Genomic DNA, 24,300 nt, shown 5'->3' on the forward strand with positions numbered 1-24,300 from the left:
GACGCAGCGCAGCAAAGGGCGCCCGCAACACATACCTCTCCGCCGCCCGACGCGCCAACCGCCACACCACACCGCCAGCCACTCGCAAATTGTGCACTGCCACCAGCCACACGTCCAACACGCCGCGCCGCCTCCGGCCACCCGCCAGGGGGCGCTCACGTCCGCGACAACAGCGCGGCCCGCCGGGCCGGGCCGAACCGAACCGAGCCGCCGCTGCTCTGCACTCGGCACGGCCACACCCTGCTGCAGACCGGGCTCGTCCCTCTGTACGCGTCTGCCTGCGCATCAACACAACACGACCTTTTTTTTTTTTTTCCTCTCTACCGCCATCCCTTCTTCTCGCGTTTTACTCGTTGTTGCAGCAGCGGCGCACACCTACACATCCACAGCCCCAGCCGAGCCGGCCTCACCTCAGGGCCCGCCGCCAGCGTCTCCTCCTCGGGCACAGGTGCGGTGCTGTGGCCGCCCATCCAACCGCATTGCTGGCCGTCCAGCCACCAGGCGTTCCCACTGCCGCGAGCCACGCCGCGCACCGACCCTGCTGCAGAAAACGAAGCATAGCCAGAGACCGACCGATACACAAAGCAAGCCGTCGCCTCGCCTCTTGTCCTTCCTGCCTTCCTTCCGCCCCCGCCCTTCTCACACCACCGCCTCTCCACTTTCGCCCCCCCCCCCCCTCCTTTTTTTTCTTCTTTCTTTCTTTCTTTGGCCCTCTCTCCTTCCCGCCATGGCGGTTACGGCACCGCCTGCAGCGGCAGATTTTTTGCGCCCACACGCCTACTCCTACCACCATTAACCTTGCCCTGCCCTGCCCATCAACGTCGCAGTCGAACCGACGCTTGCCAACACACTGCCCACGTTCCTTTCTCTTTTCGGCCTACGCCCATTACGCGCCGCCGCCACAGCACCTTCCCTTCCCACAACACACCGACGTCATCACACGCACCCAAAACAGGGGCCACGACCGTGTTCCTCGCCCACTCCCATCCCGCACGGTACGCACATTCCCAACTACTACCGCGCACCCTCCCTTTCCACTCTGTGTGTCTCTGTGTCTGTGTCCTGTCCGCGCGTGACGCCTCTCAACATCCGCCGTCCCCCGTCCCGTTTTCGCCCCCATGCCGTCGTCGCGCCGCCTCCTCCCCGTCCACCGCCGCCCCTGTCCGCCCCGCACCACACCATACACCGCTGCTTGTCCCGGCCGTTGCCACCAAAGGCGCCGACCGCAAACGCGCCACGCCGCAGCCCCCGTGCGTCTCGCGCTCGCTTGCATCTCCGTGCCGACGCTGCCTCTCTTCCCACTCGCACTCGACCTCGACAACACAGTCTTTGGCTCCGCCACTGCGTGTTCCGGTGGTACGCACGCTGCAACACGTATGTATTCATTACCAGAGCGATGGCGAGGCATGACAGCATCTCTGTCTGACCAGAGAGTTCTTTATCGCTGCTAGTCGGCGCTTGGACCGCGCCAGACGACAGTAGTGGCACGCACCGGGTCGCCAGGAACAGTTGTTATATATATTGTAGCGCGAGTCGGGAGAGGTAGTAGTCGGTCGACAGTAGTAGCGGGTGGACGGTTGTACTGAGCGGGCGTCGGCGGCGTGCTCTGCTCGTCTCGCGACTCTGGTCACGGTTCGGGACGATGTATAGTATATTGTGTTATAATCAAGAGGTGGTGTGACGCTGCATTGCGCAAATCTGATAACGTATGTTCATTGTACTTATTTTGTTCAACAACACAAGCCCCACTATTACTTTTTTTCTAAAGTAACTTTTGTCTCTTAACGAAAAACATTCACTTTTTAAAGACTACTTCCTATGGCATTTCCCTCCAAGGAGTGCAATTAATTACCAGCCAGCACTCATTCATTGCACACAGCTGTGTAAGGGGTATCTACAATCGAGGAGCGGATATAAATGCAATTTTTTGTTTCTTTTTGTTTTTTGTTTTGTGTGTGTGTTGTAACCTCCCAGCAATATTTAAAATAATGGACAATGTTATTTACGGATGCTAATGGACATTGCGCTAATTGTAACCTCGCCCACAATGAGAGGTATTGAAAATGGCAACAACAATGTGCAATTCGCAATCTGACTCAAATATAAAGTCTTCACACAACATTTAAAAAAGTCCGTTCAGTGACAAGAAACTTCAATTAAACCGAAATATCGGTCTTTGGCCCTGTGCAAAACAATCGGAATTAAAGTCTTACCTCCGAATAAATGGATGTCACATTTCTGCTCTGGTTGTTGCGCAGCGCTTGGAGGAACTGCATTGCAAATAATAATATTCTCTTTTTTTGTGATTTTAGTGACATTTTTCTTCAAAGAAGTGGAACGAACTCTTTAGTTCAATAAAAGATTAAATGTTTGAAAAATGCTTTTGAAATAAAAATTATTATTGGGGAACTTGTTGGAGCATAATTACAATAAATACAATTTCTCATTATCTAATGATTATATTAATTAACAGTATACCTTATTCACCATCTTGACCAGTGTTGCCGACCGCCTACATCACACAACCGCACTCGGCTGCTACTACTGACCGACCGCTCTGCATGACGACTATTAGCGTACTGCACGCGACGACTACTGACAGAGTACAGCCCTCAACTACACAGACTGACTGACTGACTGAGAACCGCTCGCAACACTCGCGCAGTCCAGCGCAAACTCTCTGGTCACAGATGCTACAATGTCTCGCCATCGCTACTATGTTACATACGTGTTTCAGTGTCTTTTTCATTGGGGTAACGATCTTTGGCTCTTTTTATTCTGAATACAGGGCCAAAGGTCAACGGCTGCTGCCCTTATACAATTTATCAGGTTTCATTATGTCTGTTGCAATGTTACATACGGTTCACTCTTTCATTAATATTATCGTTGGGTTTGTTTTGTAGGGACGTTAACATTCTGGCACATTTTTATTATCATCGGACTCTCTGCTATTTGTGCAGGGAGGTTATACCTGGGTCCATTTCCATTTCCATTTACATTTTAATATTGATAGACTTTTTGTTTTCTTTTTTGTTTCTTGTTGTTTTTCCTTCTTTTTTTTTGTTGTTTTTTTTCTTTTGTTTTGTTTTTCCCGCTCTCACCACCACCGCCGCATCACGCCTTCCGTTTTCTTGGTTTCTTTTCTGTGCTTCAACATCACCGCGCCCCATTTCCACACCACAGCCATCAGCCTCCAAGACGGGCGGGCGCAGTGTGCCATTTCCGGCGCACAAGCACACCCGTACGGTACTCTCCTCGCCCCCACGCCACCAACAACACAGCGACCACGCGGCTTTCAGGCACGGCACGGCACGGCACGGCACCGGCGAAATGCGCCGCCCCCGCCCCCGCCCCTCCGCGCATCCGTCCGTCTCGCCACGTTCACTGACAGCCGCGTCTGCGGCTACACCACGACAACCACAACACAACACCGCTCCCCTCCCTGGCAACTCACATTGTTTTTCTCCTCCTCTTTTGCACAAACCACAACGCCGAGCACAGGCGCAAGCCACCCACACCGCGCCCCTCCCCGTCCCGTCTTTGGCCGCCGCTCCTCGTTTCCTCGTTTGCCCCCTCCCATCTCCCGAAATGCCATGCCAGCAGCGTTACGCATGCCCCTCCCCTGTCCACACAACACTACCGCCTAACGAACAGCCTTTTCCGGGCCACATGCAGGGCACGCCCACCTCCAAACACTGCCAATTCACGGACGCACGCACGCACACACACACACACACACACACACACACACTCACTTTCTCGACACCTTTCTGTACGGAGGGTGCGTCATCTCGACCGTGACAGAGTGACGGCAACTATCGACGATCCATTTCCCCCCACTGGTAAAACATGTCCACTAACACCTACATACATCATTCAAGTACACAGACAATAGCATACACACAATGGGAGGGCACACGAACATGGACGGCACGGCACTGTCATACACTCTTCCTCAGAACCATATCAACAAACGTTACGTACATCCGGGAAAGCGAAAGCGAAAGCGAAAGCAAAGGCAAAGCCCAATGCAGCCGTCAAAGGTAACGTTCACCACGGCAGACACTTGCAGCCGCGCCGCCGTTAAACGCATTTCAGTGCGGCTCCAATACGCCTCCGACACGGGAACGTTCCGTTGCTCTACGAATGCGTTTCTCCCCTTTTTCCCTTCCTCTCTCTTTTGCCCCCCCCTCCTTGCACTCTTGCCTCATTCCTCACGTTCTGCCCAGACATTCGACCGATCAGAGTCAACCTTTCGTTACCGTTCTCAGCGCGACGGTGTACAACAGTATGACGGGTGTGCCCAAGACTTCGGTTCAGTTGCGTGACGCCGGTCTATCGCGCCGATCGACAGTTACTCAGGGGGCGACGGATCGGACCACGTCACCGACACACAAAACACTTTCAAACAAACAAACAAATACATACCGGATGGACACAGACAAACACGTGTACAGACATTCGCCAAACAAACGACCGGCGCCGCCGCCGCCGCCGCCGTCTAGCGTGCATCTTGAATGACGACATCGGTGTGCGTGCGTCGTACGCAATCAGTCAGACACGGCTATCAAACATCAGAGTCGAATGGTACATCATCGTGCGTGTCGCCGTACACGTACAGTACAATACAACAACAATGCGTCTTAATGGCACGTTCATTTCAACGTCACTCACACACCTCCACGCTGCAGTTACGTCGCACCATTGTCAAACTCGGCGTACAGCAAAGGGAATAGTGGGCGGCAAAAACAAACCAAACAAAAACATTTCACATTTCACCCTCGCCATGTATGATGTGCAAAAAAACAAACCCGCAAACGGCCGTCGTTACGGTGACACAAAAGTCGCCGATCGCACTGTCCCCCCTCGCAGACGGGTAACACACAAACACACACACACCCCAACAACACCAATGGGTCAAAAACCACGCCAACGAGGCGTGCCACCATTCCACGCCACGGCGACCAACCTCGTGGCCGTACCCCGCGCAACACGCTTTGACGCGCCCCCCCACCCACAATCAAAATGCACACATACATCACAGCCGTCCACACAAACAACAACAACAACAACAATTCCGCCCTTCCCGCAAAAGGCAAGTTGGTGGCCCTGAAAAGGGCCGTTTCGCCGCTCTCGCAACGGAGGAGCCTTCTCCATCCTTCCTTCCATTCCAGAGCCACCTCCTTACTTGGAGCTCGTGTACTTGGTCACCGCCTTCGTGCCCTCGCTCACGGCGTGCTTGGCCAGCTCGCCAGGCAGCAACAGCCGCACAGCGGTCTGGATCTCGCGGGACGTGATGGTCGAGCGCTTGTTGTAGTGCGCCAGGCGAGAAGCCTCGGCCGCAATGCGCTCGAAAATGTCGTTCACGAAGCTGTTCATGATGCTCATCGCCTTCGACGAGATGCCCGTGTCAGGGTGCACCTGCTTCAGCACCTTGTAGATGTAGATGGCATAGCTCTCCTTCCTCTTGCGCTTCTTCTTCTTGTCGCCCTTCGAAATGTTCTTCTGCGCCTTGCCAGCCTTCTTGGCGGCCTTCCCGCTAGTCTTGGGCGGCATCTCCAACCAACGTACGGCAGCAGCAACACCAGTAGCAAGCGCTCCGCTCTAGTCAGCGTCTCCCCACACAGTGGCACCCGCCGCCAGCCGCCGCCGCACCTTTACCAGCTCGCCCTGTTGCGGCCGCCGACCAATGGGGCGCGCGCGCAACCGGCCGCCGCACCCGAGCCCATAAAGCACCCCCACCCCGGCTGCGCCGGCACTCGCCGAGCGGCAGTCGAACGTTGAGCTAGTCTCCGTGCGTCTGTTACGCAAAGCCATAGGCCCCCGCTTGCACGGGTGACAATCCAGGTGCTTCTTCGGCTTCGCTTTTATTAAAGCGTTGACGGGTGCACACGTCGAAGCGCAGCACGGTCAGGCTGCACGATGAGCAAATTGTCGTGTGCGGTTTCAATCTGCGGTGACGATTCGGGGTCCCAGCAGCTCGCTGCTGGCGGCGTCGATGTCGTCTCCTCGATGTCGCGGGCCGCTTTTCCGGGCGGTTCGGGTACTTCTGCTGCCGCAGAGCCATGCTCTGCTCCCCCGAGTGTTAGGGACTCTGCAGGTCAGGGCCTGGTCACTGGCCAGTGTCCCGCGCCTGCCAGTTTGTTAGGGCCAAGCACAGCCGCCGGAAACCTAACGGTGTCGGCAACGAAGGCGGCGTCTGGCATACCCAAGGCAGCCCTCGACTTTGCTTCCACTTCCGCCCCCAACGAGATCAATAGGGCGCCTAACGCCATCAAACAACAAACCAGCACTACGTCTTTCATTGTCAGTATGAGCAGCGCCACTAATTCCCCAAATCCAGACGTTGACAGACTACTACTAGAAAACGCACAGAATAACCTCCTCCCTTATCTTGCGTCCCGCAGGCGTGAAAAAGGGAATCGTCTCCCAGTAAAAATTCTCCCGAAACCCTCTTCCAAAGCCCAACCCAAACCTACCCGCAAAACCACTCCCAACCTCAAATCCACCCTCCCACCGTCCCCTAAAGTTAAACTTTCCAGGACCCAGAAAAAGAACCGAGGCAGGCGTAAAAACCTCGTAAAGCGACTCAAAGCTTCCAGCCAATCTCCGGAAGCTGAGAACAAACAAAAGGAACACGATTCCGAATCAGATAGCCCTCTGGTTATCGATGAGTCCAGGCAGTAGCAGGAAAACGAGATCGGGGAAACCGCTACTAGCGGTGAAGGTGACGGCTTCCAACTAGCCAGAAAAACCATCCGCCAACCCACACCCCCGCCGGCCACGGAAGCGGCACCAACATCTAACCGTTTTTCCGCCATAGACGACGAACCCACGACCAATGATGCGCCACTCCAACCACCAGTGGGCTCGCAGAAACGAGCATACCTCCCCCCAATCGTCGCTGAATTTGACAAGGACTACAAAGAGCTCTATGATCTAGTGAAGAGCGCAGTAGGTGATAGATTCAAAGCCAAACCGGCAGGGGGTGACAAAATAAAGCTCACCCTCCACTCCATGGACGAATACATGGCGGTAAAACAACTTTTGAGTGATAAGAAAGTTCCGCACTACACTTTCCCGACCGAAAGGATCAGGAACCTAAATATAGTTATCCGCGACCTACCGCGCAAACTATCGCCCTCAGCGATAAAGGAAGACCTGATCCGCCAAAATTTCGATGTTAAGACAGTCACACAAATGAAACCACCCGGTTCAAATAACAAGTGGCCCCTCTACCTCGCCGTAATGCCAGACATACCGATAAACAAAAAGCCTATGAGGAGTGTCCTGCAGATACCCATAACCACCGAATTGTTAAAAAAGAAAAATCGGTCTCAACAATGCTTTAGGTGCCAGGGACTGGGACATGTGGCCTCACACTGCGACATGCCTGTACGATGCAGGAAGTGTGCGGAGGGACACGACTCCAGGACCTGTCAAATTAAAATAGAAGACCCAAGAATAAAGTGTGCGCTATGCGGCGAAGGGCACACCGCCAGCTACCTGGGATGCAGGGTTCATAAGAACTACGCCCAACGCTATCGAGGCACGAATGCACCCCCAAACAAACCCCAAGCTAAACCCCCAAACCGACCTGAAACCACAAGACGAGATAGGCCGCCCTACAGAGGCAAATCCCGGGAGGTGACGACCGCCGCGACGTTCGCAAACATCGCGGCCGACACTGAGGCGCGCAGTAGCGCCCCTCTGCCGGCCGAGATGGGACCGGAATCTTGCGGCCGACGTTCCCCGGAAACAACCCAGGACACTCCTCTCCTTGACCAGATCCCTGACGACGGAGAATGCCCTAGGGAAGTCCTAACCCCTGCCCCAAAGACCAGTCTGCGGCGGGCAGGGGGCGCGGACCGTCAGACCGCTGGCAGACATCCTGTCACTCAAAGTCTGAGCGAAGCTGCGCCCTCGCCCTCCACAGACGATCCTGTGCTGGGAGTCATGTCCCAAACTCTGAATCTTCTCGCGCAGATGATGCGGGAGATTCAGCAGCAAAATGCACAGATCCTCGCCGCCCTACAAGCAGCAGTTAAGCAGTCGCATCCCTCAGCGACTTCCCAAGCAACAACAACAGCCAAACATGGATAGACGCCCCCATATCCAAGGTCTGAAAATGTGCGTCTTTAACGCAGACGGCATCTTCAACCAAGTCATGGAGTTCCGAGAGCTCATGAAGGAGCTTAATATCGACGTTTGCATGATGTCAGAAACACACCTAAAACCGGGAGTAAAAGCGGCAGTCCCAAACTATAACAGTTACAGACGAGACAGGCCAACCGCAGGAGGCGGGGTGGCCATATACGTAAAGAGAGGGATCCCCCATCACCAGATATTCCCCCCAGCTACCCGCTCGTTAGAAACGGTAGCCGTGGAAATAGCCACAGTTACAGGCCCCCTCACAGTCGTTGCAGCTTACCGCCAACCGACCCCAACCTTAGATGAGGACGACATTCCCGCACTAGCACAAATCAGAGGCAAGCTCCTAATAGGAGGAGACCTCAATGCAAAACACGCAGACTGGCATTCTAGACTCACGACCAGAGCCGGTCGTCAACTGCAGCGACTCGCGCGAGACCACCAGTTCGACGTCTGGGGCCCAGAAGAGCCGACACACTTCCCTAAAAACGGAGGCCGGCCAGACGTCCTTGACATAGCTCTCACAAGGAGAATAACAGGCTTCGTGACTGCGAGAACAATAAATCGAATGTCCTCCGATCACAACCCAGTTATAATCGAGGTCGACGTGGGAGAAAGGGTAGCTCTCCCACAACACCAGGTGTCGTATAAGCACACGAACTGGGAGCACTTTCAGGTAAATGTCGCTTCTGAAATAGCTCGCGCCCCGCCTCCAACTGCAGATACTGCAGAACAGGCGCTTAAAGACCTCACCAACACGATCCTGCAGGCTGCTGAGGAGGCCACACCCCGGCAGCGGGAAGGCCCTCCTCCTCAAATACAACTCCCGGAGCACCTGCTTGCGCAAATTAGGCACAAAAACAGGGTCGCAAAAGAATGGAAAATAACAAGAAATCCGGCAACTAGGAGGCTGCTCAACCGTCTACAGAGAGAGTTGAAAGTAGCACTCAATGAGCACCGCAACCAGCAATGGTCTGCCCGCCTATCAGCCCTCAAAGTAGACGACAACAGCCTATGGCAAGCTACCAAGCAATTCACACGTACACGCGCGCGTATGCCACCTCTGCACGGCGAGCGTGGAAGCCTTGTCTTCAGCCCTGTCGACAAGGCCAACGCGCTCGCCGACTCGTTCGAACAACAGTTTCAACCAGCAGAGGCGCAGGACGAGGACCACGAAATCATAGTCCGTCAGCAGCTTGCAGTATTCCTTGCAGCTGAAGACGACGAGAATGAACACACTCCACTTTTCGCCCCAGAAGACGTGGCAAAAGTCATTAGGTCCCTGCCCAACAAAAAGGCCCCAGGCCACGACCGGCTCACAAACCAGTTAGTTAAGAACCTCCCGCCACTGGCAATCACACACATCGCGAACGTCTTCAACGAGATTACTCGATCCCGCGAGTTTCCAGCGTGCTGGAAACACGCGGAGGTGGTCGCGATAGCTAAACCCGGTAAGGACCCATTATTCCCACAGCACTACAGACCGATTAGTCTTCTGCCCACTCTCAGTAAAATCTACGAGCGCCTCCTAATCACACCTATTGAGCAACACATCTCCAGAGAGCAAGTTCTGCCTGATTTCCAGTTTGGATTCAGGCAGAAACACTCCGCCCCCCAACAGATCATGAGAGTTGTTGAAGCAGCCACCGAGGCCTTCAACCGCAGAAGCTACTGTGGGATAGTGCTACTTGATGTAGCCAAGGCCTTCGATTCCGTATGGCACAATGGGTTATTGTACAAACTATACACACAAGGCTTCCCCGGGACGATAGTAAAGCTGCTGAAAAGCTATCTCTCGAATAGGACATTTTCCGTCAGGGTTGACAACTCCCTGTCAACAAAAAGACGCATACGTGCAGGGGTGCCCCAGGGATCGGTGCTAGGGCCTGTCCTGTACAGCCTGTACACGGCAGACACACCCACCTCACCCCTGGTGCACACTGCACAATATGCAGATGACACAGCATTTTTCACCCGCAACCCAAACAGGGATCTGGTCACAAGACGCCTCCAAAGAGTCCTCAACGCCACAGAGGAATGGTCCAAAAGGTGGCGCATCACAATTAACAGCGGGAAAACGCAGGCAATTGTGATTACGCGCCGATTAGGACCGCGAGGACCACGCAGGCGACCACCCTTAAATCTAAGATTAAACGGCCAAGAACTCCCTTGGCGAAACACCGCAAAGTATCTAGGGGTGACCTTAGATAAGAGGCTGACATGGCAGGCGCACGTCGATGACCTGCGCCGCCGAGCCAGCGCTCGTTTGAGCGTACTATACCCAGTCCTTAATACCAGTAGTGCGCTAACAGCAGACCTAGGAGTACGCGTCTACTGCACCCTCATACGCCCCATAATGGAATACGCGTGCCCAGTATGGGGCTATGCGGCCAAGACGCACGTGCTCAAACTCCAAAGGGTTCAAAATAGGGCCCTCAAACGAGCCTTACACCTCCCCTCCCGATTCCCCACAGACGACCTACACGCGTCTGCGGACAATGCGCTCGAAAATGTCGTTCACGAAGCTGTTCATGATGCTCATCGCCTTCGACGAGATGCCCGTGTCAGGGTGCACCTGCTTCAGCACCTTGTAGATGTAGATGGCATAGCTCTCCTTCCTCTTGCGCTTCTTCTTCTTGTCGCCCTTCGAAATGTTCTTCTGCGCCTTGCCAGCCTTCTTGGCGGCCTTCCCGCTAGTCTTGGGCGGCATCTCCAACCAACGTACGGCAGCAGCAACACCAGTAGCAAGCGCTCCGCTCTAGTCAGCGTCTCCCCACACAGTGGCACCCGCCGCCAGCCGCCGCCGCACCTTTACCAGCTCGCCCTGTTGCGGCCGCCGACCAATGGGGCGCGCGCGCAACCGGCCGCCGCACCCGAGCCCATAAAGCACCCCCACCCCGGCTGCGCCGGCACGCACTCCGCTGCTCGACTCGCTGCCGCTCGCACCGGTCGTTTTCGTTTCCGTTTCGTGTGCACCGTCGCTAGCCCATCGCCATGTCCGGACGCGGAAAGGGAGGCAAAGTCAAGGGCAAGTCAAAGTCCCGCTCAAGCAGGGCTGGGCTCCAGTTCCCGGTCGGCAGAATCCACCGCCTCCTGCGCAAGGGAAACTACGCAGAGCGCGTCGGCGCCGGGGCGCCCGTCTACCTCGCCGCCGTCATGGAGTACCTCGCGGCTGAGGTGCTCGAGCTGGCCGGAAACGCGGCCCGCGACAACAAGAAGACGCGCATCATCCCGCGCCACCTGCAGCTTGCCATCCGCAACGACGAGGAGCTCAACAAGCTCCTGTCGGGCGTCACCATCGCACAGGGTGGTGTCCTGCCCAACATCCAGGCCGTCCTGCTGCCAAAGAAGACCGAGAAGAAGGCCTAAAGGAGGCCAGGCAATCGCAGCGCCGCGTGCTCCCCTGCACGCAACGCGCTTTGCCGGCTCGGCCCACAACAATCGGCCCTTTTCAGGGCCACCACACAAACCTACGTCCAAAGCAAAATTTCAGTCGTCCTCGCCGCACCTTGTTTTGTTTTAACTTTGCACTGTCACAGCACAGCCGCCGCCGGCGCACGTCCGCCATCTTGTCGTCCACACAGCCCGTGTGGCCCAACACACACACACACGCACACATTTTGCACCGTCGCAGTCGCCTTCCAAACCGACAACGGCAGCAATAATGACCATTGTTAAAGGGAGGCGTGTCGACACACCGCCCTCCACTCCCGCGCGCAACGGCCGTCGACACGAACGAAACAGCTGATCCGGCCGCCTATGCCCACACGCCTTGCCTCGGAAACCCCAACGCCGCCGCAAACAAACACACAGAGACAAACCACGCAAGCAAATAATCACCGCCTCTCGCACAACAACACACAGCCCGCCCGCCATCTCCGTCGCGATCGATACAAAGACACACAATAACAAACACACAAACGAAGCAGCTCCACACACAGCCAGCCACATGACACGTTTCCTTTCCTTCTCCCCTCCCAGTCACATCACGTCGCTCAAACGGAAAGAAAGAAACAAACAAACAAACAACACAGCGCGCACACACGCAGCAACAACACAGACTCTTTCGCACTTTTCAACTTCCGAACAGTGTGGTGGCCCTGAAAAGGGCCGTTTTCTAGTCTCTCCCACCCACAAGCACGGCCGCGGGAAGGCCAGCGCCCGCTGCGACGCAGCCTAACCGCCGAAACCGTACAGGGTGCGCCCCTGCCTCTTCAGGGCGTACACCACGTCCATGGCCGTCACAGTCTTGCGCTTGGCGTGCTCAGTGTACGTCACCGCGTCGCGGATCACGTTCTCCAGGAACACCTTCAGCACCCCGCGGGTCTCCTCGTAGATCAGACCAGAGATGCGCTTCACGCCGCCCCTGCGAGCCAGGCGGCGGATGGCGGGCTTCGTGATGCCCTGGATGTTGTCGCGCAACACCTTGCGGTGCCGCTTGGCGCCACCCTTGCCGAGCCCCTTTCCTCCCTTGCCGCGGCCTGTCATCCTTCCTTCCTCGGGCAAAGCAAAACGTGCACAAACAGCAGCTGCAGCGGCTGGCGAGTCGGCTACGGTCTGCGCCCAGCGCGCCCGCCGCCCCCCTATATAGACTCTGGCCCGCCCTCCCCCCACCACGCGCAACCGAGGGCATATAAGCGCAGCACGGAGGCGCGCGGGCCCGTTGTCAAGGCAGCACCGGACGCCGCGCCGCACCTAACCTCCACGCACGCCGCTCCGCTACCGCTACCGCTACCGCCATGGCCCGCACAAAGCAAACGGCCCGCAAGTCCACCGGCGGAAAGGCGCCGCGCAAACAGCTCGCCACCAAGGCGGCGAGGAAGAGCGCGCCCGCCACCGGAGGCGTCAAGAAGCCCCACCGCTACAGGCCGGGCACCGTCGCCCTGCGAGAAATCAGGCGCTACCAGAAGAGCACAGAGCTGCTCATCCGCAAGCTGCCATTCCAGCGCCTAGTGCGCGAGATCGCCCAGGACTTCAAGACCGACCTGCGCTTCCAGAGCTCCGCAGTCATGGCCCTGCAGGAGGCCAGCGAGGCCTACCTCGTCGGCCTCTTCGAAGACACCAACCTGTGCGCAATCCACGCCAAGCGCGTCACCATCATGCCCAAGGACATCCAGCTCGCGCGCCGCATCCGCGGCGAGCGCGCCTAAACCGCGCCGCGGCACCGCACCGCACAAACAAAAACGGCCCTTTTCAGGGCCACTAACATCTCTCCGTCGCGAGCAAACTTTGTCGGTCGCCTGCCTCTCGCCCCGCAACCCAAAAACAAAAACCACCACTTCCCGTCCGTCCGCCACACCCGCTCACTCTGCCTGCCTGCTAGCAGCGCGCAACAATCACACATCATCCCTCCCCGGCGCTCAAAGCGCACAATACCCAACGGCCGACGTCACACCGCACGGGTGGCTGGCCGGCCGCCGCTTTCGTTTCGAAAACAAAAAAAACCCGCACTCCACTCCGACGGCCAACGGCCAGGCAGGCGCGCTCGCTCGCTCTACACGCCACCGAAATCCCCGCCGACTCCTTCCGCATCTCAACGTGCCCCCCCGTTGCAAAACATAACACACACACACACAAAGGAACAAAACAAAGACCAGACACGACTCGACAAGACAGACATCCGAGAAGAACGAACGCAGGCAAGCCAACCAACGTATTCAAACAAAACAACGTGACAGAAAACCAACCGTCGGCCGCCGCCACAAAACAAACACGGCGACAATCAACCACGACAACAACAACAACAACAACACCGCTTACCGCTACCGCCGCCCACACCCGCCACCGACCCCCGCAATCCAACCACCACGGCACGCAAACAGCATCCCCACGGGCATACAGAAACGCCAGACAGACACCCACACCAAACGCAACACGACAATCAAAACCTTCCCCGACGTGCTTTGATGGCCCTGAGAAGGGCCGTTTTGGGCCGCGCGTCTCTTGCGCGCCACTAGACGACGACGGGGGGTGGGGACGACGGAGTCAAGCGCCAAACCCTTCCTTTCCCATCTCTTTCTCCTCTACTCTACTTCTTCTTCTTGGGCGAAGCCTTCGCCTTAGACGGCGTCGTCGCCTTCTTCGGGCGCGGCGCCTTCGGCTTCTTCGTCGGAACCTTGGCGGCCTTCTTCGCCTTCGACGGCGACTTGGCCTTGGCCGGCTTGGCCGCAGCCGCCTTCTTCGCACCCGCGGGAGCGGCCGACGCCGCAGACGCCTTCTTGGCGGCGCCCGCCTTCCGACCGGTCGCCGCCTTCACGCCACCAGCCTTCTTTGCGCCGGCCGCACGGGCGCCCTTCTTCTCCTTGCTGGCCGGAGCGGCGCGCTTCTTCTTGGCACCGCCAGCACGAGCCTTGCCGCCCTCGGCCGCCCCCCCGCCGCCGGCGCCGGCAAGCTTGAACGAGCCGGACGCGCCCTTCCCCTTCGTCTGCACCAGCTCGCCCGCCACGACGGCCGACTTGAGGTACTTCTTGATAAACGGCGCCAGCTTCTCCGCGTCCAGCTTGTAGTGCGCGGCTATGTACTTCTTGATCGCCTGCAGCGACGACCCGCCGCGCTCCTTCAGACTCTTGATGGCGGCCGTCACCATCTCAGAGGTGCGCGGGTGCGCAGGCTTGGCGCGCGGCTTCTTCGCAGACGACGCAGACTTGGCCTTCTTCGTAGTGCCGGTGGCGGCGGGTGCCGCAGCAGTCTCGTTCGTAGCCGCCTGATCTGCCATTTCGACGACGCGCGTAACACACAGCGAGAGCGAGCGGGACGGCAGGCACGCAAGCACAAGAGCAGAGAATCACAAGGCCCAGCCAGTGTCGCGGGCGGGCGCGGACGGCCGAGAGAGCGGCCGCCACTCTGCGCGCCGCCGCGCCGCGCCTCCCGCGCTTGCTACCGCCCAACGTCCGACAGCCTGTGCGGAGCAGCCCCAAACCTGCGCCACAACCGCCCGCGCCTTTCAAACCACCGAGGATGGGGCTACACACAGCCACACCACAGTCGCCAACCAGTCGCCACGGCAGCGCCGCAAACCACGGCCAAACTGCAGCTACCGCGCGCTACAGCCTGGGTCGGCCCGCCGAGAATCGCCGCCCCCGCCCAAATGCCGCCCCCACAGCCCCAGCCGACGACCCGCCACAATGGCCAAACCTTCGGCAAAACTCCCACACCGTCGCCGCGGCAGCCCGGCCAGCGCGGCCGGCGCCACAGCCACACAAGCCGAGGCGTGCGGCGATGACGGCCGTGCAAACGCGCCTCCGCCGCCCCATCGCCTTCCGTCGCCCTCCCGCCGTTTCCCGATCGGCCCGCAGCCGTCGGGCCACATCGCGCGCCGTCCTCCTCCTCTCGCCCGCCAACATTCACAGCCGTTTCTCAACAATTGCCCGCCGCAAACGGACGCCGCCTGCGCAACAGGCGCCGCCGCCCCTCGCCGCTTCCGACCCAACCCCTCGACCGAGGCAAACCGCAATCCGAATCTACAGACCAACCCAATCTGCCGTCAAGCACACACGACAGCCGACCTTACACGTTACGCGTTACACATTACGTTTACACGTCTACGTTAGGTTAGGTTAGGTGGACGTGGGTTAGGTTAAGGGGACTTGGGTTAGGTTAAGCGTCAAACTTAGGTTAAGCATTCAAACACGTCAGGCGTCAGAGGTTAGGTTAGGTTAGGTTAGGTTAGGTTAGGTTAGGTTAGGTTAGGTTACACGTTAGGTTAAGGGGTCAGTGCTAGGTTAAGAAGCGTCAAACGTAGGTTACAAAAGCGTTCAAACGTGAGGCGTGAGCCGGACAGCTTACCTTACGTAGACGTTAGGGGCTCACAGGCTGAGCTCACCTCGCCACACCACACGTTAGGTTCGGTTCGGTTCGCTCGGCTCAGCGTAAAGCGCCGAGGTCAGGGTTACGTTCGTTCACCTTCGGGCGCCACACTTTCGGTTGAAAGGTCGCGACGGGACGACGTCGGCAGGCACGCCGCAAACGAACAAAAACGTACAGACGACGTCGGAAACCGCCGACAGACGGGGGAGCAGCACGACCACGACCACGACCAGACACCGAGCGCGAACGAGACACACGCGAACCACCCCCACCGGCCAAAGGGCACCACACAACAACCCAGAGCACCACGTGTCGACACCAGAGCAACCCGCCGCTCACGCGACATGGCTGGCACCGAAGGGCAACCGCCCGCAACTGCGCTTTCCGCGCCGGCCCGGATGCACGTCGTGCTACAACAACACCACTACCGTACACAGCCGCTGTTCACAACATCACTATCAATGGCGCGCCCGCGGCTCGCCGCCGTCGCAGTCGCAGCCCCAACGCCAGCACTTTTGCACCACCATTCACACGCACCGCAACACAGCTCGCCGACACAGCCGAACAAAACAAACACCACACAACAACAGCAACAACGCCGCCGCCTCTACTTGTGCCGGCGACCCACCCCGCCGATGGCGCACCTCTCGCCAGCCGGCAATCGACACACACGCACCCACCCACCGGGGCCCAGTGCAAAAAAAAAAAAAAAAAAACACACAAAAACAAAAAAACCAAACAACACAAACGACACGGGAAGCGCACACCGCCACTTCGCGCGCACGCCACCAACCAGTCGTCGTCTCAAAATAACAAACACAAACAAAATAAACTAACAACTAGGGCAACACAAAACAAAAACGCCTCGCACGAACCGCCCACAAAAAGGACAAGCACACGCACAGCCTCTGCTGACGACCACGACGCAGCGGCACGCTGCTCCTGTCCCGCGCCCCGCGCCCCACTCGATTCACAACTCACGCGACACCGTCAACGACGGGCTCGCTTCCCGCAACCTACCACCTTTCCGCCACGACGCACAGCCCCAGCCCCACCCGACGACGCCCGTGGCAACGACTGCACTTTCACCACCGCCTCCCCCTTCCCCCCCAAAACACACACACACACACACACACAGCCAGCCAAAAACGCACTCGCGACCCACACATGCACGTGCATCGGCACACGCCAACCAGTCAACGTCGACAACCACACGCAAGGCTCGAAACGAAACCGGCGTCCTTCCACGTTGCCATCAAGCTACGCGACACAAGACACAAGGAACCAACACAACAGCCGGCCCCACTAATTCCCACTCTCACGCCGCAAAAAGCACACCGAAACCGCCAAACGCACGCACATTCCCCTTCGCACTGACACCACCGACCGGCTCGCTACCACACACCTCTCGGCAGCCGTTTCACGCCAATTCGCCACACCGCCCACACAGTCGACAAGCGCCCGCCCTGTACGGCACACGCAACGACGCAGCGCAGCAAAGGGCGCCCGCAACACATACCTCTCCGCCGCCCGACGCGCCAACCGCCACACCACACCGCCAGCCACTCGCAAATTGTGCACTGCCACCAGCCACACGTCCAACACGCCGCGCCGCCTCCGGCCACCCGCCAGGGGGCGCTCACGTCCGCGACAACAGCGCGGCCCGCCGGGCCGGGCCGAACCGAACCGAGCCGCCGCTGCTCTGCACTCGGCACGGCCACACCCTGCTGCAGACCGGGCTCGTCCCTCTGTACGCGTCTGCCTGCGCATCAACACAACACGACCTTTTTTTTTTTTTTCCTCTCTACCGCCATCCCTTCTTCTCGCGTTTTACTCGTTGTTGCAGCAGCGGCGCACACCTACACATCCACAGCCCCAGCCGAGCCGGCCTCACCTCAGGGCCCGCCGCCAGCGTCTCCTCCTCGGGCACAGGTGCGGTGCTGTGGCCGCCCATCCAACCGCATTGCTGGCCGTCCAGCCACCAGGCGTTCCCACTGCCGCGAGCCACGCCGCGCACCGACCCTGCTGCAGAAAACGAAGCATAGCCAGAGACCGACCGATACACAAAGCAAGCCGTCGCCTCGCCTCTTGTCCTTCCTGCCTTCCTTCCGCCCCCGCCCTTCTCACACCACCGCCTCTCCACTTTCGCCCCCCCCCCCCTCCTTTTTTTTCTTCTTTCTTTCTTTCTTTGGCCCTCTCTCCTTCCCGCCATGGCGGTTACGGCACCGCCTGCAGCGGCAGATTTTTTGCGCCCACACGCCTACTCCTACCACCATTAACCTTGCCCTGCCCTGCCCATCAACGTCGCAGTCGAACCGACGCTTGCCAACACACTGCCCACGTTCCTTTCTCTTTTCGGCCTACGCCCATTACGCGCCGCCGCCACAGCACCTTCCCTTCCCACAACACACCGACGTCATCACACGCACCCAAAACAGGGGCCACGACCGTGTTCCTCGCCCACTCCCATCCCGCACGGTACGCACATTCCCAACTACTACCGCGCACCCTCCCTTTCCACTCTGTGTGTCTCTGTGTCTGTGTCCTGTCCGCGCGTGACGCCTCTCAACATCCGCCGTCCCCCGTCCCGTTTTCGCCCCCATGCCGTCGTCGCGCCGCCTCCTCCCCGTCCACCGCCGCCCCTGTCCGCCCCGCACCACACCATACACCGCTGCTTGTCCCGGCCGTTGCCACCAAAGGCGCCGACCGCAAACGCGCCACGCCGCAGCCCCCGTGCGTCTCGCGCTCGCTTGCATCTCCGTGCCGACGCTGCCTCTCTTCCCACTCGCACTCGACCTCGACAACACAGTCTTTGGCTCCGCCACTGCGTGTTCCGGTGGTACGCACGCTGCAACACGTATGTATTCATTACCAGAGCGATGGCGAGGCATGACAGCATCTCTGTCTGACCAGAGAGTTCTTTATCGCTGCTAGTCGGCGCTTGGACCGCGCCAGACGACAGTAGTGGCACGCACCGGGTCGCCAGGAACAGTTGTTATATATATTGTAGCGCGAGTCGGGAGAGGTAGTAGTCGGTCGACAGTAGTAGCGGGTGGACGGTTGTACTGAGCGGGCGTCGGCGGCGTGCTCTGCTCGTCTCGCGACTCTGGTCACGGTTCGGGACGATGTATAGTATATTGTGTTATAATCAAGAGGTGGTGTGACGCTGCATTGCGCAAATCTGATAACGTATGTTCATTGTACTTATTTTGTTCAACAACACAAGCCCCACTATTACTTTTTTTCTAAAGTAACTTTTGTCTCTTAACGAAAAACATTCACTTTTTAAAGACTACTTCCTATGGCATTTCCCTCCAAGGAGTGCAATTAATTACCAGCCAGCACTCATTCATTGCACACAGCTGTGTAAGGGGTATCTACAATCGAGGAGCGGATATAAATGCAATTTTTTGTTTCTTTTTGTTTTTTGTTTTGTGTGTGTGTTGTAACCTCCCAGCAATATTTAAAATAATGGACAATGTTATTTACGGATGCTAATGGACATTGCGCTAATTGTAACCTCGCCCACAATGAGAGGTATTGAAAATGGCAACAACAATGTGCAATTCGCAATCTGACTCAAATATAAAGTCTTCACACAACATTTAAAAAAGTCCGTTCAGTGACAAGAAACTTCAATTAAACCGAAATATCGGTCTTTGGCCCTGTGCAAAACAATCGGAATTAAAGTCTTACCTCCGAATAAATGGATGTCACATTTCTGCTCTGGTTGTTGCGCAGCGCTTGGAGGAACTGCATTGCAAATAATAATATTCTCTTTTTTTGTGATTTTAGTGACATTTTTCTTCAAAGAAGTGGAACGAACTCTTTAGTTCAATAAAAGATTAAATGTTTGAAAAATGCTTTTGAAATAAAAATTATTATTGGGGAACTTGTTGGAGCATAATTACAATAAATACAATTTCTCATTATCTAATGATTATATTAATTAACAGTATACCTTATTCACCATCTTGACCAGTGTTGCCGACCGCCTACATCACACAACCGCACTCGGCTGCTACTACTGACCGACCGCTCTGCATGACGACTATTAGCGTACTGCACGCGACGACTACTGACAGAGTACAGCCCTCAACTACACAGACTGACTGACTGACTGAGAACCGCTCGCAACACTCGCGCAGTCCAGCGCAAACTCTCTGGTCACAGATGCTACAATGTCTCGCCATCGCTACTATGTTACATACGTGTTTCAGTGTCTTTTTCATTGGGGTAACGATCTTTGGCTCTTTTTATTCTGAATACAGGGCCAAAGGTCAACGGCTGCTGCCCTTATACAATTTATCAGGTTTCATTATGTCTGTTGCAATGTTACATACGGTTCACTCTTTCATTAATATTATCGTTGGGTTTGTTTTGTAGGGACGTTAACATTCTGGCACATTTTTATTATCATCGGACTCTCTGCTATTTGTGCAGGGAGGTTATACCTGGGTCCATTTCCATTTCCATTTACATTTTAATATTGATAGACTTTTTGTTTTCTTTTTTGTTTCTTGTTGTTTTTCCTTCTTTTTTTTTGTTGTTTTTTTTCTTTTGTTTTGTTTTTCCCGCTCTCACCACCACCGCCGCATCACGCCTTCCGTTTTCTTGGTTTCTTTTCTGTGCTTCAACATCACCGCGCCCCATTTCCACACCACAGCCATCAGCCTCCAAGACGGGCGGGCGCAGTGTGCCATTTCCGGCGCACAAGCACACCCGTACGGTACTCTCCTCGCCCCCACGCCACCAACAACACAGCGACCACGCGGCTTTCAGGCACGGCACGGCACGGCACGGCACCGGCGAAATGCGCCGCCCCCGCCCCCGCCCCTCCGCGCATCCGTCCGTCTCGCCACGTTCACTGACAGCCGCGTCTGCGGCTACACCACGACAACCACAACACAACACCGCTCCCCTCCCTGGCAACTCACATTGTTTTTCTCCTCCTCTTTTGCACAAACCACAACGCCGAGCACAGGCGCAAGCCACCCACACCGCGCCCCTCCCCGTCCCGTCTTTGGCCGCCGCTCCTCGTTTCCTCGTTTGCCCCCTCCCATCTCCCGAAATGCCATGCCAGCAGCGTTACGCATGCCCCTCCCCTGTCCACACAACACTACCGCCTAACGAACAGCCTTTTCCGGGCCACATGCAGGGCACGCCCACCTCCAAACACTGCCAATTCACGGACGCACGCACGCACACACACACACACACACACACACACACACTCACTTTCTCGACACCTTTCTGTACGGAGGGTGCGTCATCTCGACCGTGACAGAGTGACGGCAACTATCGACGATCCATTTCCCCCCACTGGTAAAACATGTCCACTAACACCTACATACATCATTCAAGTACACAGACAATAGCATACACACAATGGGAGGGCACACGAACATGGACGGCACGGCACTGTCATACACTCTTCCTCAGAACCATATCAACAAACGTTACGTACATCCGGGAAAGCGAAAGCGAAAGCGAAAGCAAAGGCAAAGCCCAATGCAGCCGTCAAAGGTAACGTTCACCACGGCAGACACTTGCAGCCGCGCCGCCGTTAAACGCATTTCAGTGCGGCTCCAATACGCCTCCGACACGGGAACGTTCCGTTGCTCTACGAATGCGTTTCTCCCCTTTTTCCCTTCCTCTCTCTTTTGCCCCCCCCTCCTTGCACTCTTGCCTCATTCCTCACGTTCTGCCCAGACATTCGACCGATCAGAGTCAACCTTTCGTTACCGTTCTCAGCGCGACGGTGTACAACAGTATGACGGGTGTGCCCAAGACTTCGGTTCAGTTGCGTGACGCCGGTCTATCGCGCCGATCGACAGTTACTCAGGGGGCGACGGATCGGACCACGTCACCGACACACAAAACACTTTCAAACAAACAAACAAATACATACCGGATGGACACAGACAAACACGTGTACAGACATTCGCCAAACAAACGACCGGCGCCGTCTAGCGTGCATCTTGAATGACGACATCGGTGTGCGTGCGTCGTACGCAATCAGTCAGACACGGCTATCAAACATCAGAGTCGAATGGTACATCATCGTGCGTGTCGCCGTACACGTACAGTACAATACAACAACAATGCGTCTTAATGGCACGTTCATTTCAACGTCACTCACACACCTCCACGCTGCAGTTACGTCGCACCATTGTCAAACTCGGCGTACAGCAAAGGGAATAGTGGGCGGCAAAAACAAACCAAACAAAAACATTTCACATTTCACCCTCGCCATGTATGATGTGCAAAAAAACAAACCCGCAAACGGCCGTCGTTACGGTGACACAAAAGTCGCCGATCGCACTGTCCCCCCTCGCAGACGGGTAACACACAAACACACACACACCCCAACAACACCAATGGGTCAAAAACCACGCCAACGAGGCGTGCCACCATTCCACGCCACGGCGACCAACCTCGTGGCCGTACCCCGCGCAACACGCTTTGACGCGCCCCCCCACCCACAATCAAAATGCACACATACATCACAGCCGTCCACACAAACAACAACAACAACAACAATTCCGCCCTTCCCGCAAAAGGCAAGTTGGTGGCCCTGAAAAGGGCCGTTTCGCCGCTCTCGCAACGGAGGAGCCTTCTCCATCCTTCCTTCCATTCCAGAGCCACCTCCTTACTTGGAGCTCGTGTACTTGGTCACCGCCTTCGTGCCCTCGCTCACGGCGTGCTTGGCCAGCTCGCCAGGCAGCAACAGCCGCACAGCGGTCTGGATCTCGCGGGACGTGATGGTCGAGCGCTTGTTGTAGTGCGCCAGGCGAGAAGCCTCGGCCGCAATGCGCTCGAAAATGTCGTTCACGAAGCTGTTCATGATGCTCATCGCCTTCGACGAGATGCCCGTGTCAGGGTGCACCTGCTTCAGCACCTTGTAGATGTAGATGGCATAGCTCTCCTTCCTCTTGCGCTTCTTCTTCTTGTCGCCCTTCGAAATGTTCTTCTGCGCCTTGCCAGCCTTCTTGGCGGCCTTCCCGCTAGTCTTGGGCGGCATCTCCAACCAACGTACGGCAGCAGCAACACCAGTAGCAAGCGCTCCGCTCTAGTCAGCGTCTCCCCACACAGTGGCACCCGCCGCCAGCCGCCGCCGCACCTTTACCAGCTCGCCCTGTTGCGGCCGCCGACCAATGGGGCGCGCGCGCAACCGGCCGCCGCACCCGAGCCCATAAAGCACCCCCACCCCGGCTGCGCCGGCACGCACTCCGCTGCTCGACTCGCTGCCGCTCGCACCGGTCGTTTTCGTTTCCGTTTCGTGTGCACCGTCGCTAGCCCATCGCCATGTCCGGACGCGGAAAGGGAGGCAAAGTCAAGGGCAAGTCAAAGTCCCGCTCAAGCAGGGCTGGGCTCCAGTTCCCGGTCGGCAGAATCCACCGCCTCCTGCGCAAGGGAAACTACGCAGAGCGCGTCGGCGCCGGGGCGCCCGTCTACCTCGCCGCCGTCATGGAGTACCTCGCGGCTGAGGTGCTCGAGCTGGCCGGAAACGCGGCCCGCGACAACAAGAAGACGCGCATCATCCCGCGCCACCTGCAGCTTGCCATCCGCAACGACGAGGAGCTCAACAAGCTCCTGTCGGGCGTCACCATCGCACAGGGTGGTGTCCTGCCCAACATCCAGGCCGTCCTGCTGCCAAAGAAGACCGAGAAGAAGGCCTAAAGGAGGCCAGGCAATCGCAGCGCCGCGTGCTCCCCTGCACGCAACGCGCTTTGCCGGCTCGGCCCACAACAATCGGCCCTTTTCAGGGCCACCACACAAACCTACGTCCAAAGCAAAATTTCAGTCGTCCTCGCCGCACCTTGTTTTGTTTTAACTTTGCACTGTCACAGCACAGCCGCCGCCGGCGCACGTCCGCCATCTTGTCGTCCACACAGCCCGTGTGGCCCAACACACACACACACGCACACATTTTGCACCGTCGCAGTCGCCTTCCAAACCGACAACGGCAGCAATAATGACCATTGTTAAAGGGAGGCGTGTCGACACACCGCCCTCCACTCCCGCGCGCAACGGCCGTCGACACGAACGAAACAGCTGATCCGGCCGCCTATGCCCACACGCCTTGCCTCGGAAACCCCAACGCCGCCGCAAACAAACACACAGAGACAAACCACGCAAGCAAATAATCACCGCCTCTCGCACAACAACACACAGCCCGCCCGCCATCTCCGTCGCGATCGATACAAAGACACACAATAACAAACACACAAACGAAGCAGCTCCACACACAGCCAGCCACATGACACGTTTCCTTTCCTTCTCCCCTCCCAGTCACATCACGTCGCTCAAACGGAAAGAAAGAAACAAACAAACAAACAA

General features: G+C 57.1%; 1 protein-coding gene across 1 annotated transcript; it reads right to left on the reverse strand.

Moving 5' to 3' along the window:
- Window positions 1–14,194: 14,194 nt before the first annotated feature.
- LOC124580595 (histone H1-like) lies at window positions 14,195–14,797 on the reverse strand (the record flags this gene model as incomplete). The annotated part of the gene is made up of 1 exon (XM_047131267.1): window positions 14,195–14,797. A coding segment is annotated over one exon (603 nt), but the record flags the coding sequence as incomplete, so codon positions are not given.
- Window positions 14,798–24,300: the final 9,503 nt, after the last annotated feature.

This window comes from Schistocerca americana, unplaced genomic scaffold (assembly GCF_021461395.2).
Source record: "Schistocerca americana isolate TAMUIC-IGC-003095 unplaced genomic scaffold, iqSchAmer2.1 HiC_scaffold_335, whole genome shotgun sequence".
NCBI lineage: Eukaryota > Metazoa > Arthropoda > Insecta > Orthoptera > Acrididae > Schistocerca > Schistocerca americana.